At 39.5% G+C, this 21,890-nt stretch overlaps 4 protein-coding genes across 5 annotated transcripts; 3 read left to right on the top strand and 1 right to left on the bottom strand.

Annotated features, from left to right (window-relative positions):
* The first annotated feature begins 28 nt into the window (after positions 1-28).
* On the top strand, positions 29-2,820 carry LOC112342402 (dolichyl-diphosphooligosaccharide--protein glycosyltransferase subunit STT3B-like). The gene is made up of 6 exons (XM_024664150.1): positions 29-1,161; positions 1,224-1,742; positions 1,801-2,255; positions 2,321-2,443; positions 2,500-2,559; positions 2,627-2,820. The coding sequence occupies exons 1-6, from the start codon at positions 217-219 to the stop codon at positions 2,754-2,756; spliced, it is 2,232 nt and encodes a 743-aa protein (XP_024519918.1). The 5' UTR covers positions 29-216; the 3' UTR covers positions 2,757-2,820.
* Positions 2,821-10,395: 7,575 nt separating this feature from the next.
* On the bottom strand, positions 10,396-11,731 carry LOC9631022 (GDSL esterase/lipase At4g16230). Its single transcript, XM_024664135.1, has 3 exons — positions 11,467-11,731; positions 11,290-11,345; positions 10,396-11,172 (listed from the first exon to the last, which is right to left on the bottom strand). Exons 1-3 carry the CDS (start codon positions 11,729-11,731, stop codon positions 10,396-10,398), a joined length of 1,098 nt encoding a protein of 365 aa, XP_024519903.1.
* Positions 11,732-11,880: 149 nt separating this feature from the next.
* Positions 11,881-13,270, top strand: LOC112342405 (zinc finger CCCH domain-containing protein 3-like). Of its 2 annotated transcripts, XR_002990957.1 has the most exons (6): positions 11,881-12,034; positions 12,095-12,156; positions 12,204-12,270; positions 12,330-12,359; positions 12,424-12,565; positions 12,658-13,270. XR_002990957.1 is itself a non-coding variant. In XM_024664172.1 (5 exons), the coding sequence occupies exons 1-5, from the start codon at positions 11,905-11,907 to the stop codon at positions 12,507-12,509; spliced, it is 375 nt and encodes a 124-aa protein (XP_024519940.1). In that variant the 5' UTR covers positions 11,881-11,904; the 3' UTR covers positions 12,510-13,270. The 2 variants fall into 2 exon arrangements, 1 of the variants encoding a protein (XP_024519940.1); XM_024664172.1 differs by having other exon boundaries at positions 12,424-13,270.
* LOC9631023 (WD repeat-containing protein RUP2) lies at positions 12,737-14,804 on the top strand. The gene has a single exon (XM_002990266.2). It carries the CDS (start codon positions 13,424-13,426, stop codon positions 14,732-14,734), a length of 1,311 nt encoding a protein of 436 aa, XP_002990312.1. The 5' UTR covers positions 12,737-13,423; the 3' UTR covers positions 14,735-14,804.
* The last annotated feature ends 7,086 nt before the right edge of the window (positions 14,805-21,890 follow it).

Below are 21,890 nucleotides of genomic sequence, written 5' to 3' on the forward strand. Positions count from 1 at the left end.
TCGATTTATCGCGCTTAGGCGGACTTACAAACCCTAGGCCTAGGTAGCTATGGCGGCCTCTTAGGGTTTTTCTCCGCGGCGTGGGGTTTTGTGATCTATCCGAGGCGGTGGCGATGCATGCGTAGATCGATCCGGCAGGTAGAATTTGAGATCCCCGACTAGATGTGTATCGGATTCTAGAGTCTCGCCAGAAAATCCACAGCATTGTCTCTGGAGATGGAGCGCAGCAGCAGCAAGGTTGGCAATGGCCAGGCATCCAAGATTTCGGCATCGCCGAACGATGATCAGGGGATATTTCGCCGCGCCAAGCGCTCAATCGATGATCTCATCACGCAGGCTCGTCGATTCCGGCTCAAGACGAAGCAGCAGGAGCTCCTGATCCGGGTCAGCGCGTTGCTACTCATCTACGTCCTGGCATTCGCGACGCGGCTCTTCAGCGTTCTTCGCTACGAGAGCGTGATCCACGAATTCGATCCATACTTCAACTACAGGACCACACTCTATCTCACGCAGAAAGGATTCTACGAGTTTTGGAACTGGTTCGACTATGAGAGCTGGTATCCTCTGGGCAGGATCATCGGTGGGACTTTGTATCCGGGGCTCATGGTCACTGCCGCGCTACTCTACTGGACGCTGAGGCTTCTAAGTTTCGCCGTTCATATCCGGGACGTTTGCGTGCTCACCGCGCCTTTCTTCGCCTCAAACACAGCCATGGTCGGGTACTTCTTTGGGAAAGAGCTCAAGGATCCAGGGACTGGATTGGTGGCGGCAGCGTTTCTAGCAATCTGTCCGGGATATATCTCGAGATCGGTGGCCGGGTCTTACGACAACGAGGGGGTGGCCATCTTTGCGTTGCTGCTTACGTTCTATCTGTTCGTCAAGGCTGTGAACACGGGATCGCTGGCTTGGGCCGTGGCCTCGGCGTTTGCGTACTTCTACATGGTGTCGGCCTGGGGAGGATATATCTTTATCATCAACTTGCTGCCGATCTACGTGCTGGTTTTGCTCGTCACTGGGAGGTACTCGCTGCGGCTCTATGTCGCTTACAACACGCTCTACGTCCTGGGCATGCTCTTGGCGATGCAAATTCGCTTCGTCGGCTTTCAGCATGTCCAGTCCGGGGAACACATGGCCGCAATGGGAGTTTTTTTCCTCATGCAGGTACTACAAATCGTTCTTTGCTGTGGAAAACGAGCTAAGACCTTTGCTTTCCTTGCTTGCAGGTGTTTTATCTAGTGAACTGGGTGAAGAGCATGGTCGAGCCCAAGCTCTTCCAAGCGTTCCTCAAGATCGCTGTGATTGTCACCGGAGGTGCCGGCGCACTGGCACTGGGTGTGGGAATGGCAACGGGTTATATTTCTCCGTGGACAGGCAGGTTTTACTCGTTGCTGGATCCAACTTATGCCAAGGATCACATACCGATTATCGCCTCGGTCTCTGAGCACCAGCCGACAGCGTGGTCATCGTTTATGTTCGACTACCACCTCCTCCTCTTTTTGTTCCCGGCGGGGCTTTTCTTCTGCTTCCGACGACCGACGGATGCCACCATATTTATCATGATCTATGGTCTGACAAGCTTATACTTTGCCGGGGTTATGGTTCGGCTGATCCTCGTCGCAACGCCGGCGGTATGCCTCATCGGAGCTATCGCGGTGTCCTCGACTTTGAAGAACGTATGTGGTCTTCTACGTGAGAAACCTGTGGGTAAAGTTCTTGAAAGACAAGGCAAAGACAAATCAAAGGTAAGTAGCTTTTGTACTTGTTCTCGCCTTTGTTTAATGTCTTGTATGGTTTCTACAGGGTGGATCGGACCAGTCGATTCCGTTCCAAAGGGAAGCCTGCATTGTCGTCCTCGCCGGAGCTCTTTATCTCCTGACGAGCTATGCTTTGCACTGTACTTGGGTGACATCCGAGGCTTATTCTTCACCCTCCATAGTTCTTGCTGCACGGCAAAGCAACGGAGACCGAGTTATCTTCGATGACTTCCGTGAGGCTTACTTCTGGCTTCAGCACAACACTCCTCCAGACGCGAAGGTCATGTCTTGGTGGGATTATGGGTATCAGATCACCGCGATGGGAAACAGGACGGTTATAGTGGACAACAATACGTGGAACAACACACACATTGCTACTGTAGGACGAGCAATGTCGTCCTACGAGGATGAAGCTTACGAGATCATGCGGTCCTTGGATGTGGATTACGTTCTGGTAGTATTCGGTGGTGTCACTGGCTATTCCTCGGACGACATAAACAAGTAAGCAGTTGATCTTCTCGGTTTGTTTCTTCTTTTCCTGCTGACGAGAGCTCAAACTGGGACAGATTCTTGTGGATGGTTCGGATTGGAGGTGGCGTATTTCCCGTCATCAAGGAGTCCGACTATCTCAACAATGGAGAATACCGGATCGATGCAGCCGCGGCTCCAAAGATGCTAGAGTGTTTGATGTAAGCAATTTCTAAGATTGTTTTCCAATCTCTATCGTGTTTCTGTGTTTCCCCAGGTACAAGTTATGCTACTATAGATTTGGGGAAGTATCTACAGAGTATGGCAAGCCTCCGGGGTACGATATCATCGCTGCCTCTCGGTTTCCAGTTTTTGATGCATCGTTGTTTTTTTTTAATTTATAGGTGGGATCGTGCTCGGGGAACTGTAATTGGCAAAAAGGATTTCGAGCTGGAGTACCTGGATGAAGCATTTACAACGTCAAATTGGATTGTTCGCATTTACAAGCTCAAGCCCCCTGCAAACAGGAAATAAACAACCAATTTTGTAATCGCAGCCAAAGACTTTTGCAAATCAAGTTTCTAACTCTCTTTTCGTATTGAGCACAATCAAACAACTTTGTCTCACAGTATTTTTTTGACAGAACTTCCATCTGAATGTTTGAATCCATCTTACGTTTTTGTAGATTTGGAGAGGGCCGTCCATTCATCCATTTTGGGAAGATGGTAGCCTGGCACTCTTTCGAAGGTCTGAGCAGATCTTCACAGCCTTTCTCGATTCCTTTGCAATTGATTTGCTTTCATTTCTTATGTGCATAAGCAAATCGAGGAAAGAATGAGTGAAGAACACATCGTAGCATGTAAGTTATTAAAATCCTTCTAAACCACCTCTTGGATCTAGAGTCTATTATGAGATTTGGAAGGACTAGGATACAAGATCTGGAGTCTTAGATGCAGAGTCTTAAGATATAAATAACCCAAAGTCATAGCTCCAGCCGTACACGAGATGGATAATAGTTAATATTTTATAATTGAGAAAGTTTAGTTTTATGGGGACAAGTTATGATAAACTTTGCTTTTGCTAGCCTCAACCTTGTTCAAGTTTTATTTGCATAACTTAGATCATTTCAAAGGTCTAATGCATCAACAATTAAATCATTTCAAATACATCAAGACAAGATATTTGGTCAATAGAGAATATAATGACATCACCAACTTTTTAGAATCTAGTGCTACAAGTTCTACAATAATATGTTTTTTTGGGGATTTATATTATTTAATGGTTTCCAATTGTTTAAGTTAAAGTAGTTTTTAATGTTATTTAAAAATAATTATTATTTGCTTTATACATCATATTTAAATAAAATAATTTTATTTTAAAACCACATGATCCAAGTAATTTGATTTAATATTTTGAGTACATGCTAAGTCATATTTTAATTAGCCATAACTCAATATAAAATTTTAAAAAAAATATTAAATATTTTTGTCTTACACAAAGCAAAGAAAAGGATATTTATTCCATTTTAATATTTTAAAAGCTTTTAAAAGAGAATTTATTCTGTCAAAGTTTTTATAATAAATAACCATAAAACCTCATTATTTAGCTTTAATAAATTTCAACATGTTTATCATCTTTAAAATATATATCTAAAGTAAAAGTTCACAGATTTGAATAATTACTTTTGCAATAAATAATTATAATTTAAATATTTATAGTGCTCATAATTTTGTTAAAAATATATTTTGGAAGCTAGCCCAATGATAAAAGTCTATAAAACATCTTTTAAACATATTGACCATTTATATTTTCCATTTACTTTAGAAAACATGTAATCAATTTTTAGAGATTTTGGTGTAAATAAATAAATGTTAAGAGGCATTTTTCCTTCTGATTCTTCCCTAATTTCATCTTTTAGAAGTTAAATATTAGTATTAAAATAAATAATATTATAAAATTTTTAATATTTTTAAATATTTTTTAAAATTAAAGATTTAATATTATTTAAAATAAATACTTTTATATCATTTTGTGAGTGCTTGGAATATGGAAAGGGATACAGAAAATGTGTATATCAATTAGCCCAAAAACCCTAGCTTATATACAGGAGTGAGTGGTCCAGATTGAAATTAATTTGACGGCTACCAAAATCCCACTACGTTAATATTACAACATTGTAGTTGCACACTTGGCCCTCACATCATCCCCTCCTCTTAGAATAATGGAAGACCATCAAGGTTCTCTTGTAGACGGCCGGGATCTAGAGGAATGTTAGGAGGAAGTATCGGCAGATCTGTAGGTGGTATTAACTACTCCTAATCCCTTTGTATAAAGTGTTTCAACCGCTGCACATGCATAATTTCTGGAGGATTAACTTGTTGGATGTCATGCCAAACCTCATAAACTTGTGGTCCAACTTGCCGCAACACCCAATATGGTCCTTTTCATTGCATAGAGAGCCCTTTAAATAAAGCACATACCGTAAGATGGGGAAAATGGACTAATACCAAATCATCCACTTTGTACTCCGCAAATGGATGATGATGGGAGTTGTAATGCCGTTGTTGTCCCACTTGTACGCGGCCTAAGTGTTTGGCAAACTCTGCTTGGACAAGTGAAAGAATGCTCATCAAATACTAATCCCACGATCTAGCATTAGCAACTTGTGACAATCATGAAGGTAAATCCAGTTCCATTAGTAATATTGGATCATAACCATATGTGAGTTTATATGGTGAAGCACCAATAGAACTCTACACCCCTATAACATATGCATATTGAAGAGATGGCAAATAACCATCCCAATTCGAATGCTGAAAGTTTACATACTTCACAATCATCCCTTTGAATGTCTGAACGAGTCGTTTCACCAAACCATTTGATTGTGAATGATAAGCACTCGTGAAAGTGTGGCGTATCCCCAACCGAGACGTCAAAACATGAAGTGCCTCAGCCATAAATGTAGGACCATTATCCGAAAGAATTCGCTTTATACAAGAATGCTAGAACACCACTCAATTGAGGAGGAAGTATCCAACAGTAGTTGCAGAGGTGCTAACAAGAGCATTAACTTCCACTCAACAAGTCAAATAATTAGAAGCAATAATAACATACTCATTACTAGCAGTCGACTATGAAAAAGGTCCCATAATCCACACACAAATCCATCCGCATAATCCACAATCTTCCGCTTCAATAATGAAGTAACAGCAGCATGATCTCCTTCAAGTAATATTCGATAACCATGTAAATATGTATGAAGTTTCTCGAAACCCCAAACTGCTGCTAAACACTTCTTCTTTGTCGTGGAGTAGTTCATCTCTGCCGCTTGTAATGTACAGCTTATATACACAATGGGATGGCACTGACCAGGCACACTCAAGCTCTTTTATATCAACACACCTCCAAAACCAATGTCAGAAGCATCCACGCACAAAATAAAAAGTCAAGTGTAGTCAGGATATGCCAAAACCGGAGGAGTTGTCAATAGCTCTTTGAGATCCATAAACACCCGCTCACAATCCGGAGAACAAATAAAAGAGGACGTTGATGACTTTAGCAACGTTCACACAACGGTGTAGTGCGATCAAAAAGATGATCCACAAAATGATCGAGATACTGCATCTTGCCCAAGAAGCACTACACATCATTCACACACTTTGGAGTAGGGAATTTTAGAACAGCCACAAGTTTGTTAAAATTAACTTGCAAACCCTCACGAGAAATACAGTACTCAAGATAAGTTGTGTTCTTGGACCCACACATGCACTTCGACTGCTTCAGCTTTAAACCAACATTGCGTAACCGATCCAACACTTTACAAATATCACGAACGTGCTCCTCCCATATCCCCTCCGAGTGGATTAAGACATCATCAATGAAGTTAGCAGTTACCTCCAGCATATCGCAAAGAACCTCATCCATCATTCGCTGGAAAGTTGCTGGAGCATTGTTTAAACCAAATGGCATCACCAAAAACTCATACAAACCAAATGGTGTATGAAAAGCAGTCTTAGGAATATCTTCTTCGGCCATCAATATTTGCCAGTACCCAGAAACAAAATCTAGTTTGGTAAATCAACAACTTCACCCTAAACGATCCAAGAGATCAGTAGTGTGAGGAAGAGGGTACACATCTGGGATCATCGCTTCGTTTAACGGATGATAGTCGATACAGAAACAAATACTCCTATCAAGCTTCATCACAAGATAAAGTTCATATGCCCAAAGACTCTGTGATTTCCGAATAACACCCTTCTCCAACATCTCCTTGACGTTTGCAAGTAAAATCTTGATCTCCTTGGGTGATCGACGACGAATAAGAACCTTGATTGGACGAGCATCCCCGGTTGAAATCGGATGACATGTGGCAATCTTGGCCCCAGACGATAAGTCAAATTCAAAGAGATCAGAATACTCCTTCATGAGCTAGTCAACCACTGCAACACAAAAATTGTCAGAGGGATTGGAAAAGGGAAGAACAAAACAATATGGAAACATAAGAGGAAATAGTGGGGGAACAAAAGTAATGGAAGTAGAGGTAAAAGTAAAGGGATGAAGAAGTACGGAAGTGAGAGGAATGGATGAAATATAAAGAAGTATGAGACAAGGGGGAGAAGCCTCAAAGTCACACTTGGCATAATTGCGCTGCAATCAATCCATACCAAAAATGAAGTCAAAAGTTTGACTCGGCACCACCCGCAATGACCATAACGCAAGCTCAAGATTGCCCACACACACAACCAGGTCCACCTCATCCCGTGCATATGCATGTGTACAGCTGTTGCCATAAAGAATGAAAATTGGTTGCGTCGCATGATGCAAGTGTAGATGGCAACGTATGGCAACAAGTCAAGCAATAGAAGATACCTGTATCAACCAACATGGAGAGAATAATAAGAGACCTATTATTATAAAAACGAGCTTGGAAAGTAAACATTGGATGAACCGGTGCTGAGTGAACCCCTTAATGATACTCTCGAAAGAAAGATAGAGGGGTCACTGACTTATTCGTGCAAGGTCCCTCCGTTACTTGCTCGACTCCTCGTTTTCTGGATGCATCTCGATGTCCAAACCTTCCACTGCAGCAACACCAACGGGACGTTGCTGACACCAAAGTGTCCACCCAGAAAATGGAGGTCACTAATCTGGAAAATGCTAACAACGCTGATAAGTATGACCAACTTCATCACACACCTAATAGCAAACATCACAGCCACAACCACATCCTCGCCCTTGTCCTTGGACTCGAGCAGTAGCAACATCAACCTCCGTTGGAACAGGACCATCACCCATAGGAAGTGGAGCTGAAGGATGTGCAGCAAGAAGTGGAAGAGGCAACGTTTCATAACATTGTGTCAAGTGAAGGGCATCGTCAAGGGTGGTAGGAGCAAGTGCATGCACAAGTCCGATAAAATCTTGACGAAGTGCTGGCCACAACATTCCTAGCTTGATCCTCTCCCATATATTTAACTCTGCACAAAGTAAAACATTTCGGAAACGAATACCAAATTGCATCACCGACTCAGATGGCGCTTGGCAAAGATGATGCAATTGTTGGAAGGCATTATCACAGTTGTCGGCATGTCCAAAAGTGCATTTGAAGATATCTGGAAGAACACTCTAATCCCCACGAGTGGCTGCGCTCAAACCATTGTACCACTGCAACGCCATCCCTTGGAGACACATGGGAAACTCATACAAACGTCGAGCATCATCCCAAGAATGATATATGGCAATCACCGTGAAGTAATCGAACCAATGGTACACATCATCCCCAGGATTCCCGCCAAAGAACTCCGGCCAAACGCAAGGATTGGCACCAAAAGCAGGAGGAGTTGTACTATGTGCCATGAATGCTGCAATTAATTGAGTTTGGTTGTTCAATTGCAAACACATAACATCAAGCAATTGTACCAACTGCTACTCCAGAGTCAAAGAGGAGATTGTTGATTTGCCATGAAGATGAACAAAAAAGAAAGAGCAAAAGAAGAGAAATGACAAAAAGGTAGAAGAAAATGGTTGATCTAGACAATGCAAAAAGTTAGATCTAAACCAAAATCCCAAATCCAAGCACTCTTCAGAGATAATCAAAAGTGCAACTCACCTCCATTAATGTAAGTGCTTGGAATATGGAAAGGGAATACAAAAAATATATATATCAATTAGCCCAAAAACCCTAGTTTATATATAAGAGCAGATAATCCGGATTGAAACTAATTTAATAGCTCTACACTAATATTAGTATATGGCATCGTAGCCGTACACTTGGCCCTCACAATTTGAAATTATTGTATTGAGATTAAAAATTTAAAATATAAATACTTATTTCTTCATGATGAAGAGAAGTGAAACACTATAGTTCATATAATATAATATTAAATATTACTTAAAATAATAGAATTGAGAATTTTTATGAATATTTAGTGAATAGAATAATAAATCATTTTAATGATCCCATCTTTAATTTTATGTCATTTTACAATCGAGGTACAAACCACAAAATTTAAGCTAAAACATATCCTTCATCTTTAATATGTCAATGGGAACATTAATTTTTAAATCAATATATTTCATTTTTAAGCACAAACTAGATTTTCTTTCAAAATATAATATTAAAAATTATTTTTAGAATTTATATTATTAATAGGTTATTGAATTTGCATTCAGCTCTCTTATCTGGGATACAAATAGAGACTAAATAAAAAGAAAAACAAAATATCTCATTTAAAATATAAATTTTTATAAAATTTCTAATTTATAATGTAATTAAAATATTTAAAATATTCTGATACTATAAATATATATTTAATTTAAATAACACTCAAACTTAAAACCCAGATGACAAATTTCACAACAAGAAGTAAGATATTCAAACTTTAGGTTTTATGGCCAGAAGCTATTGAGCTGCCACAAGTAACCAGAAAATTTGCCTGCATACACACAATCAAGTTAGAGAGAAGAAATAAAAGTGGTGTGTATTCACAGGATCCTCAAACCACGTCAGGAACTTTAAAAATCATCTAAGAACTTACGTTTGTGAAGTTGGAGCATGTCACTGAGCCAAACGTTTGAGATCTGGATGTCTTGACGTGCTGGGAGCATATTGGGAGAGGCTTGGCAACTTGAAAGATTCCTTAAATTGAAAAGTCCTTTTCTTTAAGTTTAAGTCTTACACAAGTTGATTGGCGGCAACACCCCGCAATGGATTCCACTGGACCTTTGGGGCAGTGGTTCTAGGCACATCACTGAAGCTCAGGACCTGAAGCGTGCACTGCCACCTTGTTGCCACCCTTAACTTTGTCGACGGGCTCACACTCAATCTCCATTGTCATACTTGTCTCTAATTGCTTAGTCGCCTTGGATTTGACCTCCCTCCTCATGGGCATCTCGCGAGTGGCTTCTACTTTTGCCGGATTAGGAAAACTATCTGCTGGATTGAATTTGATCTCGCGAGTGGCCTCTACTTTTGCCGGATTATCTGCTGGGTTGAATTTGATCTCGCGAGTGGCTTCTACTTTTGCCGGATTAGGAAAACTATCTGCTGGATTGAATTTGATCTCGCGAGTGGCTTCTACTTTTGCCGGATTAAGAAAACTATATGCTGGATTGAATTTGATCTCGCGAGTGGCTTCTACTTTTGCCGGATTAGGAAAACTATCTGCTGGATTGAATTTGATCTCGCGAGTGGCTTCTACTTTTGCCGGATTAGGAAAACTATATGCTGGATTGAATTTGATCTCGCGAGTGGCTTCTACTTTTGCCGGATTAAGAAAACTATATGCTGGATTGAATTTGATCTCGCGAGTGGCTTCTACTTTTGCCGGATTAAGAAAACTGAGCCTGACGAGGGTCGGACCACCCCTAAAGCAAGCCTTAAGGTACTCTTGCTCCCCCTTGGTTTCCTTGTCTTGGAGCTGCTGGTCCATCTTAGTCCTCTTGATCATAGCCTTCCCACCCTTGGCCTCTTCGTCCTCGTAACGTCCTCTCTTCTTCCCATCGTCCCTCACAAGTCGATTGTTACGGATGATGAGCCTCTCCATCCGCTTCCTTTTGCGCAAACCCTGATTTGTGTTAATGCTAAAAGGGTTTTATAGGCCAAACGAAAAGGCCACAACCAAATTGTACGAAATAACATAAACCGTGTATATTGATAAATAGTACGGATGATCGATCAAAGGCCGAGGAGAGTTTTCACGTTGATCGGATAGCTTTCGTTGATGTTTCCAGACCATAGCTTGTCCGCGATGAGCTTGTAAGTGGAGCCTGTGGGATGATACTCGTCCCAGAAAACGTACTGTGCGGCATCCTCACACACTGGAACGTTTGGCAAGCAAGGGACGGAGCCGTTGAAGTTGCCAAGGCCGCAACAGGCAGTGTCATTGTAGAGAAATCCTTGAAAAGTTGAGAGTGAGCGATCGAAAAGCAAAAAAGCTGGAGTAGTTTTTCGCGTACCGTATTGCGAGTACTTCCCAGAGATGTCCATGAGAACATTGTAGAGGCTGTTGTAGATGACATCTGCCTCGCTGAGCGAAGATCTCAGGCGGACGAGCAGATCGAAGAGCTTGGTGTTGTACTGCTGAGACATGTCGTTGAGGAAACTGGAACCATCCAGTCTGATCGTTGAGAACTTCGCGAGCTGCGATGGTACAGAGCCGAGTGGAGACAGAGAAGCGACGACGATTCGTCGGGCTCCAATGCTGTAGAGCTCGTTGAGCTGCTCGTCGAGGCCAGAGATGAGGAGATCGATGAAGCTTTTGCGGTTGTAGTCGCGCAAGTAACTGGATCCCGGAACCAAGTAATTGTTGATGAAGTCGTTGCTTCCAACCGAAACGTAGAAGATCGACTTGGAAAAGATTTCGTTCGTTTGCTCTTGGCCAAACTTCTCGGACAGCTCGCTCTTGACGTCTTTGAGATAAGCTAGCTGCGTCTGCATTGGAATTCTTTGACCCTGGAAATGATAAACAAAGTCTAAGTTAAGTTCTAAGCAAACAAAAACTAGAAAGTAGGAGCTAAACAAAGAACCAAGAAAAAAAATTCTCGACAAAAAACTAAGAAAAGAACTCACAAAGATCGAGCCAGTAGCGTTGAGGATCCCGGATCCAGCAGAGGCAAAGTTTACACCTTGATCATAACTTGGCCGGGACAGATATGGCGGTACCAGCGGAAGATTTAAGAAATCGGCTGGTAGAGGAAGAACACTAGATGTAAGAAGGAAACGAAAGAAGAGTGGAGATTTTGGTACCTAGATAGTCGATGCTCAAGCGTCCATTTGTGAATCTTCCAGTCGGCTCATGAGTGTCGAAATCCCTGCCATAGGGAAGAAATTTCGACTGCGCGACCGTCCAGAGCCAGTTATTGTTGCCACAATCCACAGTAGAATCGCCGAGAATGAACAGCGCAGGGACGACAGGCTTGCCAGAAGAATCGGCAGCGGCGATGCGCGCCGCGATCACGAGAAATAGCGCAAGACGATGGATCAAACCTTTGCAGTTGCGCAACATTTCCATCGGCGATGAGAGGGAAACGATGGAGCCGACCTCTGCCCATGGATTCCATATATCCGGAGACGATCAAGGAAAGTGCTATTCTGGAAGGAGGGGAATTCGAAATTGCCCTAAATCCCGCCCGGATTTTAGGGCTCTTGCTGGAAGAGATTTTAGGGTTTGCTGGAGGAGGAAGAATGCCTGCGCCCAAGTACCACTGCGATTACTGCGACAAGACGTTTGTGGATGGTCCCGCCGCTCGACGCAAGCATCTCCAGTCGCCGTATCATCAGATTACGAAGAAAGCGTGGTTTGATTCTTTCCGAGGCAAGTTTAGTGATCGTTTGTCTCGTTTCGGTTGGAGCAATGTAAAGATTGCGTTGCTAGATCCTGCGGAGCTCCTGGCCGAGAATCCTAACCGGGGAATTTGCGCCAAGTTCACGCGAACGGTATGAGTTTGCTCTTCTAGAATTGAAATCAGGAAAAAAATTCTCAGGGAAATTGTGAGTATGGATTCAGGTGCAAGTATATACATCCAGCGCGATCATCTCAAACTTTTCCAGGCAAGAGTTTGTTTCTTTATTCTTGCTCTTCTTTACACCTCATCGTTTGGTCTTTTCAGCTGGTGGTCCTAGGAACGCGGCATTTTCTGGTGAGTCAGTTCTTGATATTCTGCTGTGTCGGTCGATTGTAACTTCATTGCATCGCTGCTACAGGACGCTTTGCAATTCCTCCTTCCTTACAACCCCCACCAGAAGAAGGATACGCTGCTACTACAGGGCCAGTGCCTGACTGGGGATGAATCACTTCCTCCGTGGCCTTTCCACAGCTTCCAGTTGACGACAGTTTTCCTCTGAGGTCTGTGACACGGGCGAGATTTTTTTTTTTTCTCGTTCGGTGGCATGTCGTCCTCCCGTAACCGTTACTTTTACGTTGGTGGTGACAAGCAGTGAAATGAAACTCGAGCGATGACGGTCTCCGCTGCTTACACGCACAACACACCAACAAAAAAAAAAAGAGGCTCTCTTATCTCTCTTCGCGGCGGCAGCAGCAGTCTTTAGGCAGAGAATGTCTCTGACTTAATGATTGTTTACTGATCTTAGTCCCTTTCAGGTCTGCGGTTGCGGACAACTTGGTACGACTGTGTTGTACAGCGAAGATGTGGAGTTACAGAAGCCATGGCCTTATACGATCAAGGGCAAGCCACAGTGACAGACCAGGGAGAAGGGAAAAGAACTGGCCTTTTTTTAAAGCGCTGGAGACATCACGCGAGGACAGTGTACAAAGCTCGAGCTCTATCAGTTTTGCGGATAACTCTCCAGCTCAGTTAGCGTCTTTGTCGAGGTGGACGCTGACGTGGGTGGAAGATCGGACTCCACGTCTGGGCAGTGTCGTGGCCTCATTGCCATCCTTTCGTCCGGGAGGCTGGAAGTCAGTGTAGTGGGAAAGCCAGGCCTTATTTGGAGCTCGTGAAAGTGAGGTTGGTCGCTTACAAGGAAGAACAGGGACCCAGGCAACTCAAGGAAATCTCATTGGAGCTTACTGGATCGTCATGGGATGAAACAGGCGTATTTACTTCCGGTGATCCCTGCGACTTTACATGGTGCTTTGGAGGTTAAGGGAGAGCGGGAGTGCTCGCAGTCGGGATCCGATCAAGCTCTCCAAATCATCCGGGGATTCCAGCCTCTGGCACCGTGTCACGAGATGCAGCGGTAGATGGTAGTAGCACCTGGAAGGCCGATGCAACTGGTGGTGATCGTCCAGTTGCTAATGTCCAATGGACAAGACGCGGCTGCAAAGCGTCGATGCTGCGTTGTGAGGCCTCCTCCCCGGTGTCCCCGGAGGCTGGAGATGGAACAAGGGAGCTCCTCGCGGTGGGCTTTCCGGGTGCGTGCTACGATCAAGCCTTTTGCGTCTCATGCGACCGAGACCATCGGCTCGGTTGCTTTCGACAGCTCCAACGAGTTGATGGCAACGGGGGGTATTGCTAGGAAGATCAGAGTCTACGACATCTCGGCGATCCTGGACTCCGAGGAGAAACAGCAGCAGGATCAGGCTGCTGATGAAGACGATGAAGATGGTCTCGAAGACGAAGACGAAGAGGGCCGCTTCGTGAGCTCTCGCCGGCGTGCTCGCAACACTTTCGACACGGACAGGAGCTCTCTGTCTGTCATCTGCGCGCCGTCGAGGCTGAGCAGCTTGCAGTGGCGGCCGGGAAAGACAGGGACGATCACATGCGGCGACTACGACGGGGTAGTGACAGAATGGAGTGTGGAAAGACAAATCCCGCTTGTGGAAAGAGACGAGCACGGCGGCCGGCACGTCTGGAGCGTCGACTACGCGACAGGCATGTCGGACGTGTGTGTGTCGGCCTCGGACGACGGCACGGCTCGGGTGTGGCAAGGCGGCATGGAAAGGTCAGCTCTCACAATTCGGGCACCCGACTCAAAGCCGTTTTGCTGTGCAGAGTTTGATCCTCTCTCGAGCACGCTGCTCGCGCTCGCCTGCGCCGACGGCAAAGTTTACGTGCACGACTTGCGAAGGCCCGAGTGCCCGGTGTGGACGCTGGCTCACCACCGCCGGGCCGCGAGCTATGCACGGTTTCTAGACAGGGAAAGGCTGGTGACCGCGTCCGTGGATAGCACTATTTGCGTGTGGGACTTGGCGGCTCCTCCGGCTCCGCGGGTGGTGGAGAGCTTTAGTCAGCACCAAAACGTGAGGAACTTTGTGGGGCTCTCGGTGTGGAGGAAGGGAGAGATGGTGGCGTGTGGATCCGAGACGAACCAGGCATACGTCTATCAGGTCGGGAGCGGTGGCGGCGGCGGTGGTGGCGGTGATCAAAGCTTTGTTTTGAGGCACCAGTTCTCCTCCAGTTCTTGGAGTTCTTCCACGGATTCCTCCTCCGCGCGGAGGAACTCGAGCTTGGCGAGCGCGGTTTGCTGGATGGAAGATTGCTCGTGTACTCTCGCGGCTGCGAACTCGGAGGGAGTGCTGCAAATCTTGTCTGGGGAGTTTGGTGGTGTTTAGAAGATCCTCTTCATTCAAAGGCCTTTACCTTTAAAATTTTCAAACATTCACAACTCGTTTCTAACTGCAAGATGATCTTGTCATTGTCTTTGAGCTGAGAAACAGGGTTCATCATTCCCAAGATTGATCTCGTGAGGAGCTGGAGTGGTGGATGTTCCGGCTCCAAAGCTCCCTCAGCTCATCAGCAGCGTTGGTCTTCCATATTCATTACTTTACTTCGACGACGAACACTTCTGGTGAAGTTATGATCTCTACAACTGAATCCACATTGGGTGGTGACTCAAGGAATTGAAAGCAAAGGTGATATTCTCTTTTAACAAGTATTTAATTGGAAAAGTTTTGGTTGGAAAGAATATACCTAGAATATTTTAGTAAATTCCTCAATCTAATGGTTGTGATCTTAATATACACTAATGAAAAATATGTCATCATGGTACAGAGCATTCTTTGTTGTTAAGCTTCCTAAACAAAAAATGAATGAATATACTAATCTCATCACTAATATTCACAGATTTTTAGGGTTCAGTAAACAGTGGTTTTGACAAATCTAGTTCAGTATGAAAATTTAGCATGGAATATACATACAAGAATATTCAAGTGGTATTTCCACTTCCTTTTCTCGTTCAAAGTTGTGTGAGCACCGTGCTAGCCATAACCAGAAACGTGGTGGCAGCTCATACAACGTGGCTATGACAAGCCCTTCAAAACTCTGGAGATCATTCGACTGGCAGGACTAATGGGTCTCTATATCTTTCTTATTTTTATCCACATTAATATTCCTATTTAAATAGTTTGCTAGCTATGCAGCAACATTTGCTTTTCTTTTCATTTCAATGGCTGTTTTTATGTAACATATATTTTATGTCCATATTTTAATTGGTGTATGTTTTGAATATGTAGTAGCTGATTATGAATGTCTTGCTTAGTTCTGTTATGGAAGAAGAAAGGAAAAAATGGATAGACCAAAAGCTCTAATTCTTCTAGAAATCCAGCCAGTCATACCAAATTTATGTTTAATTGGATGCCAGAGAAGAACAGCATTTTATGGATGACTATGGTTTCTGACGGAGCCTAAAATGGCAGCCGCCATGTAATTGCATGTTGGATTTTAGTGGATTTTCATGTTAAATTTGCTAGTAATGATAATCTTATTAGCTTACATGCAAGAATCCAGTCCTTGTAACAGACATAGTGGCCTGATTCCTTAGTATCGAGTTGGCTTGAATCATCAGAGACTTTAATACATTGCAATCTAAGGAGAAAGGAACATATTGTTTTCCCAATGTTGCTATACTAAAACGACGCAAAGTAATACAAACCTCTCAAAGGACAATCAAGATGCTTACGTTTTTAAACACATAATCTGATTAAGAACGAGTTTAAAAATAAAAATCAGATTGAAGAATATCCTAGAATATGCATGAATATTTTAGGCACCCAAGTTTCTTTGGTTTACTTTGAAATTTAAGTATTTATTTCTATAGTATATTAACTACATTATATTTAATTATTTAGTGGATTGGGGTCAAATTTAAGGGAGGAGTAGTATTCTACTTTTTTAAAAGAAAACCATACATATTTTTATTTAATTTAAATTCACTAGAGTGACCATAATTTATGATTTGAGGTACCTGACATCCATAAAAGTTTTATTGGAATAAGTAACTAAATTACCATCATATTATAAAATTAAGAAACAATTAAAAATTTTTTTAATGTATTTTCTAATTCCCAAACTTTTTGGTTTAATGAATATAAACAAAATTTACAACTATATTCCAATATTAAAATATTTTTACCATTTTGAGAAATTAAAAAATTATTAATGTAAAGAATTGAATAGGAAAATTAAGAATTTATTCTAATATAACAGCCATAGATATTTTCAAAAGTAATATTTTGATTTTGAAATGTCAATTCATCTGATATACCATTTAGTATATATCTTATAAGATAATTTTTACTTTCTTTCCTGAAATTTGTTTTATTTGAGAGGTAGAGCAAGAAAATAGCTTTCCAAAGAATCATGTCTCATGAATTTTGGTGCTGTGTGTTGAGGATTTTAGAATATATAATACATCATTAATTAGTACTTTACCATATTATTATTTAATAGCTTGAAAATTTTAATTGTCTCTGATTTTAACATATTTCTGAGTAATAGAATTTTTAAAATAACCTGGGAGTTCTTTATATAAACAATCTTTTCTAAACTCTAAAAGCTGATCAATTCCATGTTTAATATTATTTCCTACTATTTTCTATATATTTTCCCTTAAAAGAACATTGATATTTAACTTTGATTATTATATCACAATATTCTTGAGATGTTAGTATTCTATCTTCATCTATATATGTTATAGGATAATTTTTATTATGGTTGATATTGTCTAATAAACTATTAACACTTCCAAAAAATCCTACTCTGTCAATTTGAGGTTCATCCATTTTAGGGGCCATAATAATGTCTTGTTGAAGAAAACAAAATATAAAATTTTAATAACTGATACATCAAAGAAGTCACAATTACTATTATTTACTCTTCCTAAAATGTTTACATTTTATATGCATGTTATCTTTATTTATTTTATTATTTCAGTGGTTCTAACAATTCTATTTTTGGAGTAATGTATATTATTAGATATAGACTCATTTTGTTTTTATTTCTTGGACACTAAGTCCTTGACATAAGTAATTTGACATACATACATATGATGATTTGCTACTCACGCTTTAGATTCTATCCCAGATCCCTCCATCTTAATTTATCATTCATTGAATATACTTATGAATATTCTATTGGATTTTCCTTTCACAGAGAATACTCTTTTCGGTGCTTTAGACCAAGATCTGGAAAATATGCTTTAAAAGATGTTTCTAAAACTTAAAACCTGAATTATATATTACTTATAAATTACAGCTACGAAATAAATTCTTACTTTAGATATATTAATTTTCTAGCATCTGAATAAGAGTGTCTATCTATATTCATAGCCAAATTGGCAATAACACCAGCAGCTACATGCCAGATAGTCTCTTAAACTGTGTTTAGCAGCACCAAAATTGACTTTCATACATCTTTTGTTTGCCAACTCTAATTTTCCTCTTGCTTTACTAAATTGAGGCATGAGATGGCCTTTTAAAAAGCTTGTCATCATAAGAACTTTACTGAGCACTAATATAAACTCTAGTAGCATATTCCAACCACTTTTTAGTGTCTTTCTAAAACATTTCTACTTTCTCTACTACTTTGCAAAGAGGCTTTCTCTTTATTCTTGACAACCATGTGTCATTTGTATTGTGAAAAAAAGTCTATACCATTTGAAAAATAGTATATATGTCACTTATTTGGTTCCGAAAGAATATTCTCCGTGTGAAATTGAATATTCTCTAAGTGAAAATACATATTCAACTCATGAAATTTAATATTCTTTCAACAAAAACACCTTAATTAATAAAAGATTTTTTGTATTGCTCAAGTTTACTAAGGGGTTGAGGAGTTTAGAGAGAGCAATTTCAGCTATTAATAGTTGTGTAGTATGTATAGTGCATGAAATTCTATGGAATTCTGTTTTTTTATAAAGAAGCTAATATAAACATTTAGGATTTCAAAGTGCTTGAATACCTAGTTGCTCTTGTTGATTGTAAGAATAGGCTAAAATTTCCCAGTATATGCTATGTGTAGAAGAAGGAGGATAAGATGTTATTGAGATTGGAAAATAATTGTACCATTAATAAGTCATATAATCATATACAAATTTTTTTTCTAGCAAATCAAACAATTTCCTCCAAAATCTACTCAATAAAGGAATTTCTTCTCAACTTACAAAACCAAAATCTAGCTTAGTGAATTATTATCAAGCTTGAAGCTATTATGCACTCCTAAAGCTTCATATATTTCACCCACCTCTTCATATGGAAACACTTAAGGAGTTTGAAAGGTTTAAAGAGTAAAGTGATATTATAATTGTGAAGCTTCAAAAGGTTATTTTTTTAGAGACTAATGCTTGTAAGTAAGTAGACTCTTTTTTGGAGAACTTTAATAGTATATCATTGGGCACGAATGGTAAGGGATGGTAATTGCAAGATAGCCACAAAAGGTATTTGAAAGAATATATAGAATATATTGCATATTCATATTTTCCTTTTCCATAATTGTATAGATTCAATATGAAAGTTCCATTTTATAACATCATATTATTTCTAAACTTATATTTACATATTACAATACAAGATGACTGATGACTTTTAGAGTCATCAATGATTCTAAAAGTTGCTTGTGCAACCATTCCTCACTAGGATATGATTTTGGAATGAAGATCACTTACCTACATATTGTTGATCATAGAAATGAATTTTGTTTTGGAAATAAGTCATCTCTTCATACATGAATAATCCATGAAAATGAATTTAGTTCTTGGAATAAATCATCTCTTCAAACATAAATGATCTCCCTAGGCTGGAATTTTGACAAATCTATTGCAAAATAGTGTAACTTATATAACAGTTCTTTTTTGAATTCTAAGCTCTTGGTTTTTATTTTTTTCTTGGGCATGGGTTGCAATGATACCTTGAATGATCTCTATAATTCACTAGTGAAAATATTCTCTAAAGATTTTAAAGTATAAGGCTACCATCATATCCTCTGTTTGGATCATGACTTGTATTGTGAATACTTATAATAAGGAGTTAGTGCCAATGTTTACTAGTGTTCTGAGGAGTACTCTAAGTTTTATAAGATAATAATGAGTGCTAGAAAATTATTTGCAAGGTGTCCCTGATTGGCTGTGGCTCTAAGAAAATCATGCAATAAACCAAAATTGCCATGCACTCCTCTACAATATCATCACAATTGCTATTGAAGTCTCCTAGCTGTCTTCAAAATTTACTGGAAATAAGTGATTATTTAGTATCCCATTTACCACTTTCTTCCTTTCATTTGTAGTCAAAAAACCCATCCTAAATCTAAAGAGCACATGAATTCAAGTCCATCTTGAAAAGCCATCTCGTGATAGTCTTTTATCATATAGATCTAGGATCTCCTCTACAACCATGGCTAGTATAACTATGTTGCACAATTGAGAGATTTGTGCTTTAGTTTTGAAACACTTGAATAACAACCAACCAAAACATAACCTATAAATGAATAATTAAAAGAATTAAACTTGTAATTCATACCTTTCTCTTGTCAAATTCTTATAAATTATTTAATATGTTCTTTGGATGCCATTGATTTATAAATTATAAAAATATTTATAATTATGGATCAATTGAATTATTCATGACACTACTATTAAACAAACCAAGCATTGCTACATGCAATGTGTAGCAAATTATTAATTGCTCAAGAAATTGATAAACCTTTGATACCTATTATGAAAAAAAATGTTTATTACATGTGTATATACATTACCTCTGACACAAGTTCACTTATTAGTACACTTAGTTGATAAATTAGAGATGGTTAGTCCTAGAGCTAGCTAGAATATATTCTTCATCAAGTGTTATTTCTGGGTTTTAAAATCTTTAGTAAGACAGAAAATAAAATTTAAAAGATCTATAGTTGAAAGTTTATTATTAATAGAGATTTATTTTTATATGCATAATATTTTAGTGATGATTTGGTTATTGGTATTCCATATTTTATATCTTTATTTGATTATAGTAGTATTTGATTGCAAAATCCAGAAAAATAAATTTAACTTAGTACACAAGAGTATAAACATTGTTGCTTTATATTTGCATTTGAAGAGAAATGCACCCTATAAGAAATATCAACAAGAAAAATTGAAAGAGATAATACAAGAATACAATATATTATTGACTATACAAACCAATAGGTTCTTGAAATTTTAAAAATGTCTACCACTATTATCTAATATAGCTATTACAGATCAAATAATACAATATGTTGTTCAAAGAGGTGAACCAATATAAAATTTTATTAAGGATTTGGGTATGGATGTAATACTAATAGGAGATATGAGAATTGGTTGTACTTTATTTCTGCAACTTCAAAAAGCCTTCATAACTTATTTGTGATGTCTCTATTTAGTCAAAGATGCCTATATTTAAAACTATCTACAAAGACAATAACTCTAAATCTGAATGCTTTTCCAAGTGTTAACATTTTATAGTCTCTATGATAGTGTAGGCATTTGGATCATATAAGTTCTCCACCATAGAATTAGTAGTTCCATCATAGAAAAGAGGTTTATATTCAGCCTCCACAATACCTATTTAATTGAGAATGCACTGCCACTCCTGCCAATATGGCATTGCATTTTTATTAAAAACGCAACATAGAAAAGAGCTTCTTATAAGCTAAGGGATTCTACTACTATTTCCACTATGTCCTTATCCTCTATATTTGCTATTTCATATTGCCTAAAGACCTTAGTCTTCAATGTTACTATGACTATCATATTGTTATTACAAGATTCTAAAGTAGCGATCTCTATTACTCCTATTGTATGCTTAAAAACACCAATCTCCTTTACTTGTAGCACTTGGAATTTCACATTCTTTTGCAAGGTTATATGAACTTGTCATGCATACTACTCACATGCTTGGGACCAATATGTTCAAACCTACATGTGCAATTGTTACAAAGATGTCAACAAAACTAATGGAAAGCTTACTTTAGTACTTCTCTAACTTCAAGATCTTTTAAAAACATAGGTGATTTCATGTTGTTCCCATTAGAATTTGAACTAGGAATGATGAATCTTCTTTTATTAGTCATCCTCATTGTTGAAAATGACAAGTGGCCACCTTATGAAGAAGTGTCAAGGATGGAGGCAAAAGAAAATAACATATTTTACCTAAACTACAAATGATGAGAGTTCTAGTTCATCTTTTATTTCTTCAAGTTCTTCTTCAAAATACTAATTATCTTATTTATCATCCATATAATCCCCACTAGCATTAATAATTATGTCCTCATTGCACTATTTTTATAGAATTACAAGTAAATGTTTTCTTCTCATTAGATTTCCATTTAGGAAATAGAGGATATCAATCTAGGAATTGCTAACAATCTTGATATGTGTGGCTTCATCACATGCTTAGTAGCAAATATTGCAGCCATGATCACATCCTTGTAATTGTTTTGAACATGAGAAATAGTAACATTAACTTCCATCATAATAGACAT

Source organism: Selaginella moellendorffii, unplaced genomic scaffold, assembly GCF_000143415.4.
Source record: "Selaginella moellendorffii unplaced genomic scaffold, v1.0 SELMOscaffold_107, whole genome shotgun sequence".
Classification (NCBI taxonomy): Eukaryota; Viridiplantae; Streptophyta; class Lycopodiopsida; order Selaginellales; family Selaginellaceae; genus Selaginella; species Selaginella moellendorffii.

Excerpts from the sequence above, each read along its gene's own strand:
- LOC9631023 (XM_002990266.2), top strand. The coding sequence starts at position 13,424 with ATGGTAGTAGCACCTGGAAGGCCGATGCAACTGGTGGTGATCGTCCAG.
- LOC9631022 (XM_024664135.1), bottom strand. The coding sequence starts at position 11,731 with ATGGAAATGTTGCGCAACTGCAAAGGTTTGATCCATCGTCTTGCGCTA. Across the intron at positions 11,346-11,466 it reads CTTGAGCATCGACTATCTAG|GTGTAAACTTTGCCTCTGCT; the intron begins GTACCAAAATCT and ends GTTATGATCAAG. Across the intron at positions 11,173-11,289 it reads ACGCTACTGGCTCGATCTTT|GGTCAAAGAATTCCAATGCA; the intron begins GTGAGTTCTTTT and ends TATCATTTCCAG.
- LOC112342405 (XM_024664172.1), top strand. The coding sequence starts at position 11,905 with ATGCCTGCGCCCAAGTACCACTGCGATTACTGCGACAAGACGTTTGTG. Across the intron at positions 12,271-12,329 it reads ATCATCTCAAACTTTTCCAG|CTGGTGGTCCTAGGAACGCG; the intron begins GCAAGAGTTTGT and ends TGGTCTTTTCAG. Across the intron at positions 12,360-12,423 it reads TAGGAACGCGGCATTTTCTG|GACGCTTTGCAATTCCTCCT; the intron begins GTGAGTCAGTTC and ends TCGCTGCTACAG.
- LOC112342402 (XM_024664150.1), top strand. The coding sequence starts at position 217 with ATGGAGCGCAGCAGCAGCAAGGTTGGCAATGGCCAGGCATCCAAGATT. Across the intron at positions 1,162-1,223 it reads GAGTTTTTTTCCTCATGCAG|GTGTTTTATCTAGTGAACTG; the intron begins GTACTACAAATC and ends CCTTGCTTGCAG. Across the intron at positions 2,256-2,320 it reads TCCTCGGACGACATAAACAA|ATTCTTGTGGATGGTTCGGA; the intron begins GTAAGCAGTTGA and ends AAACTGGGACAG.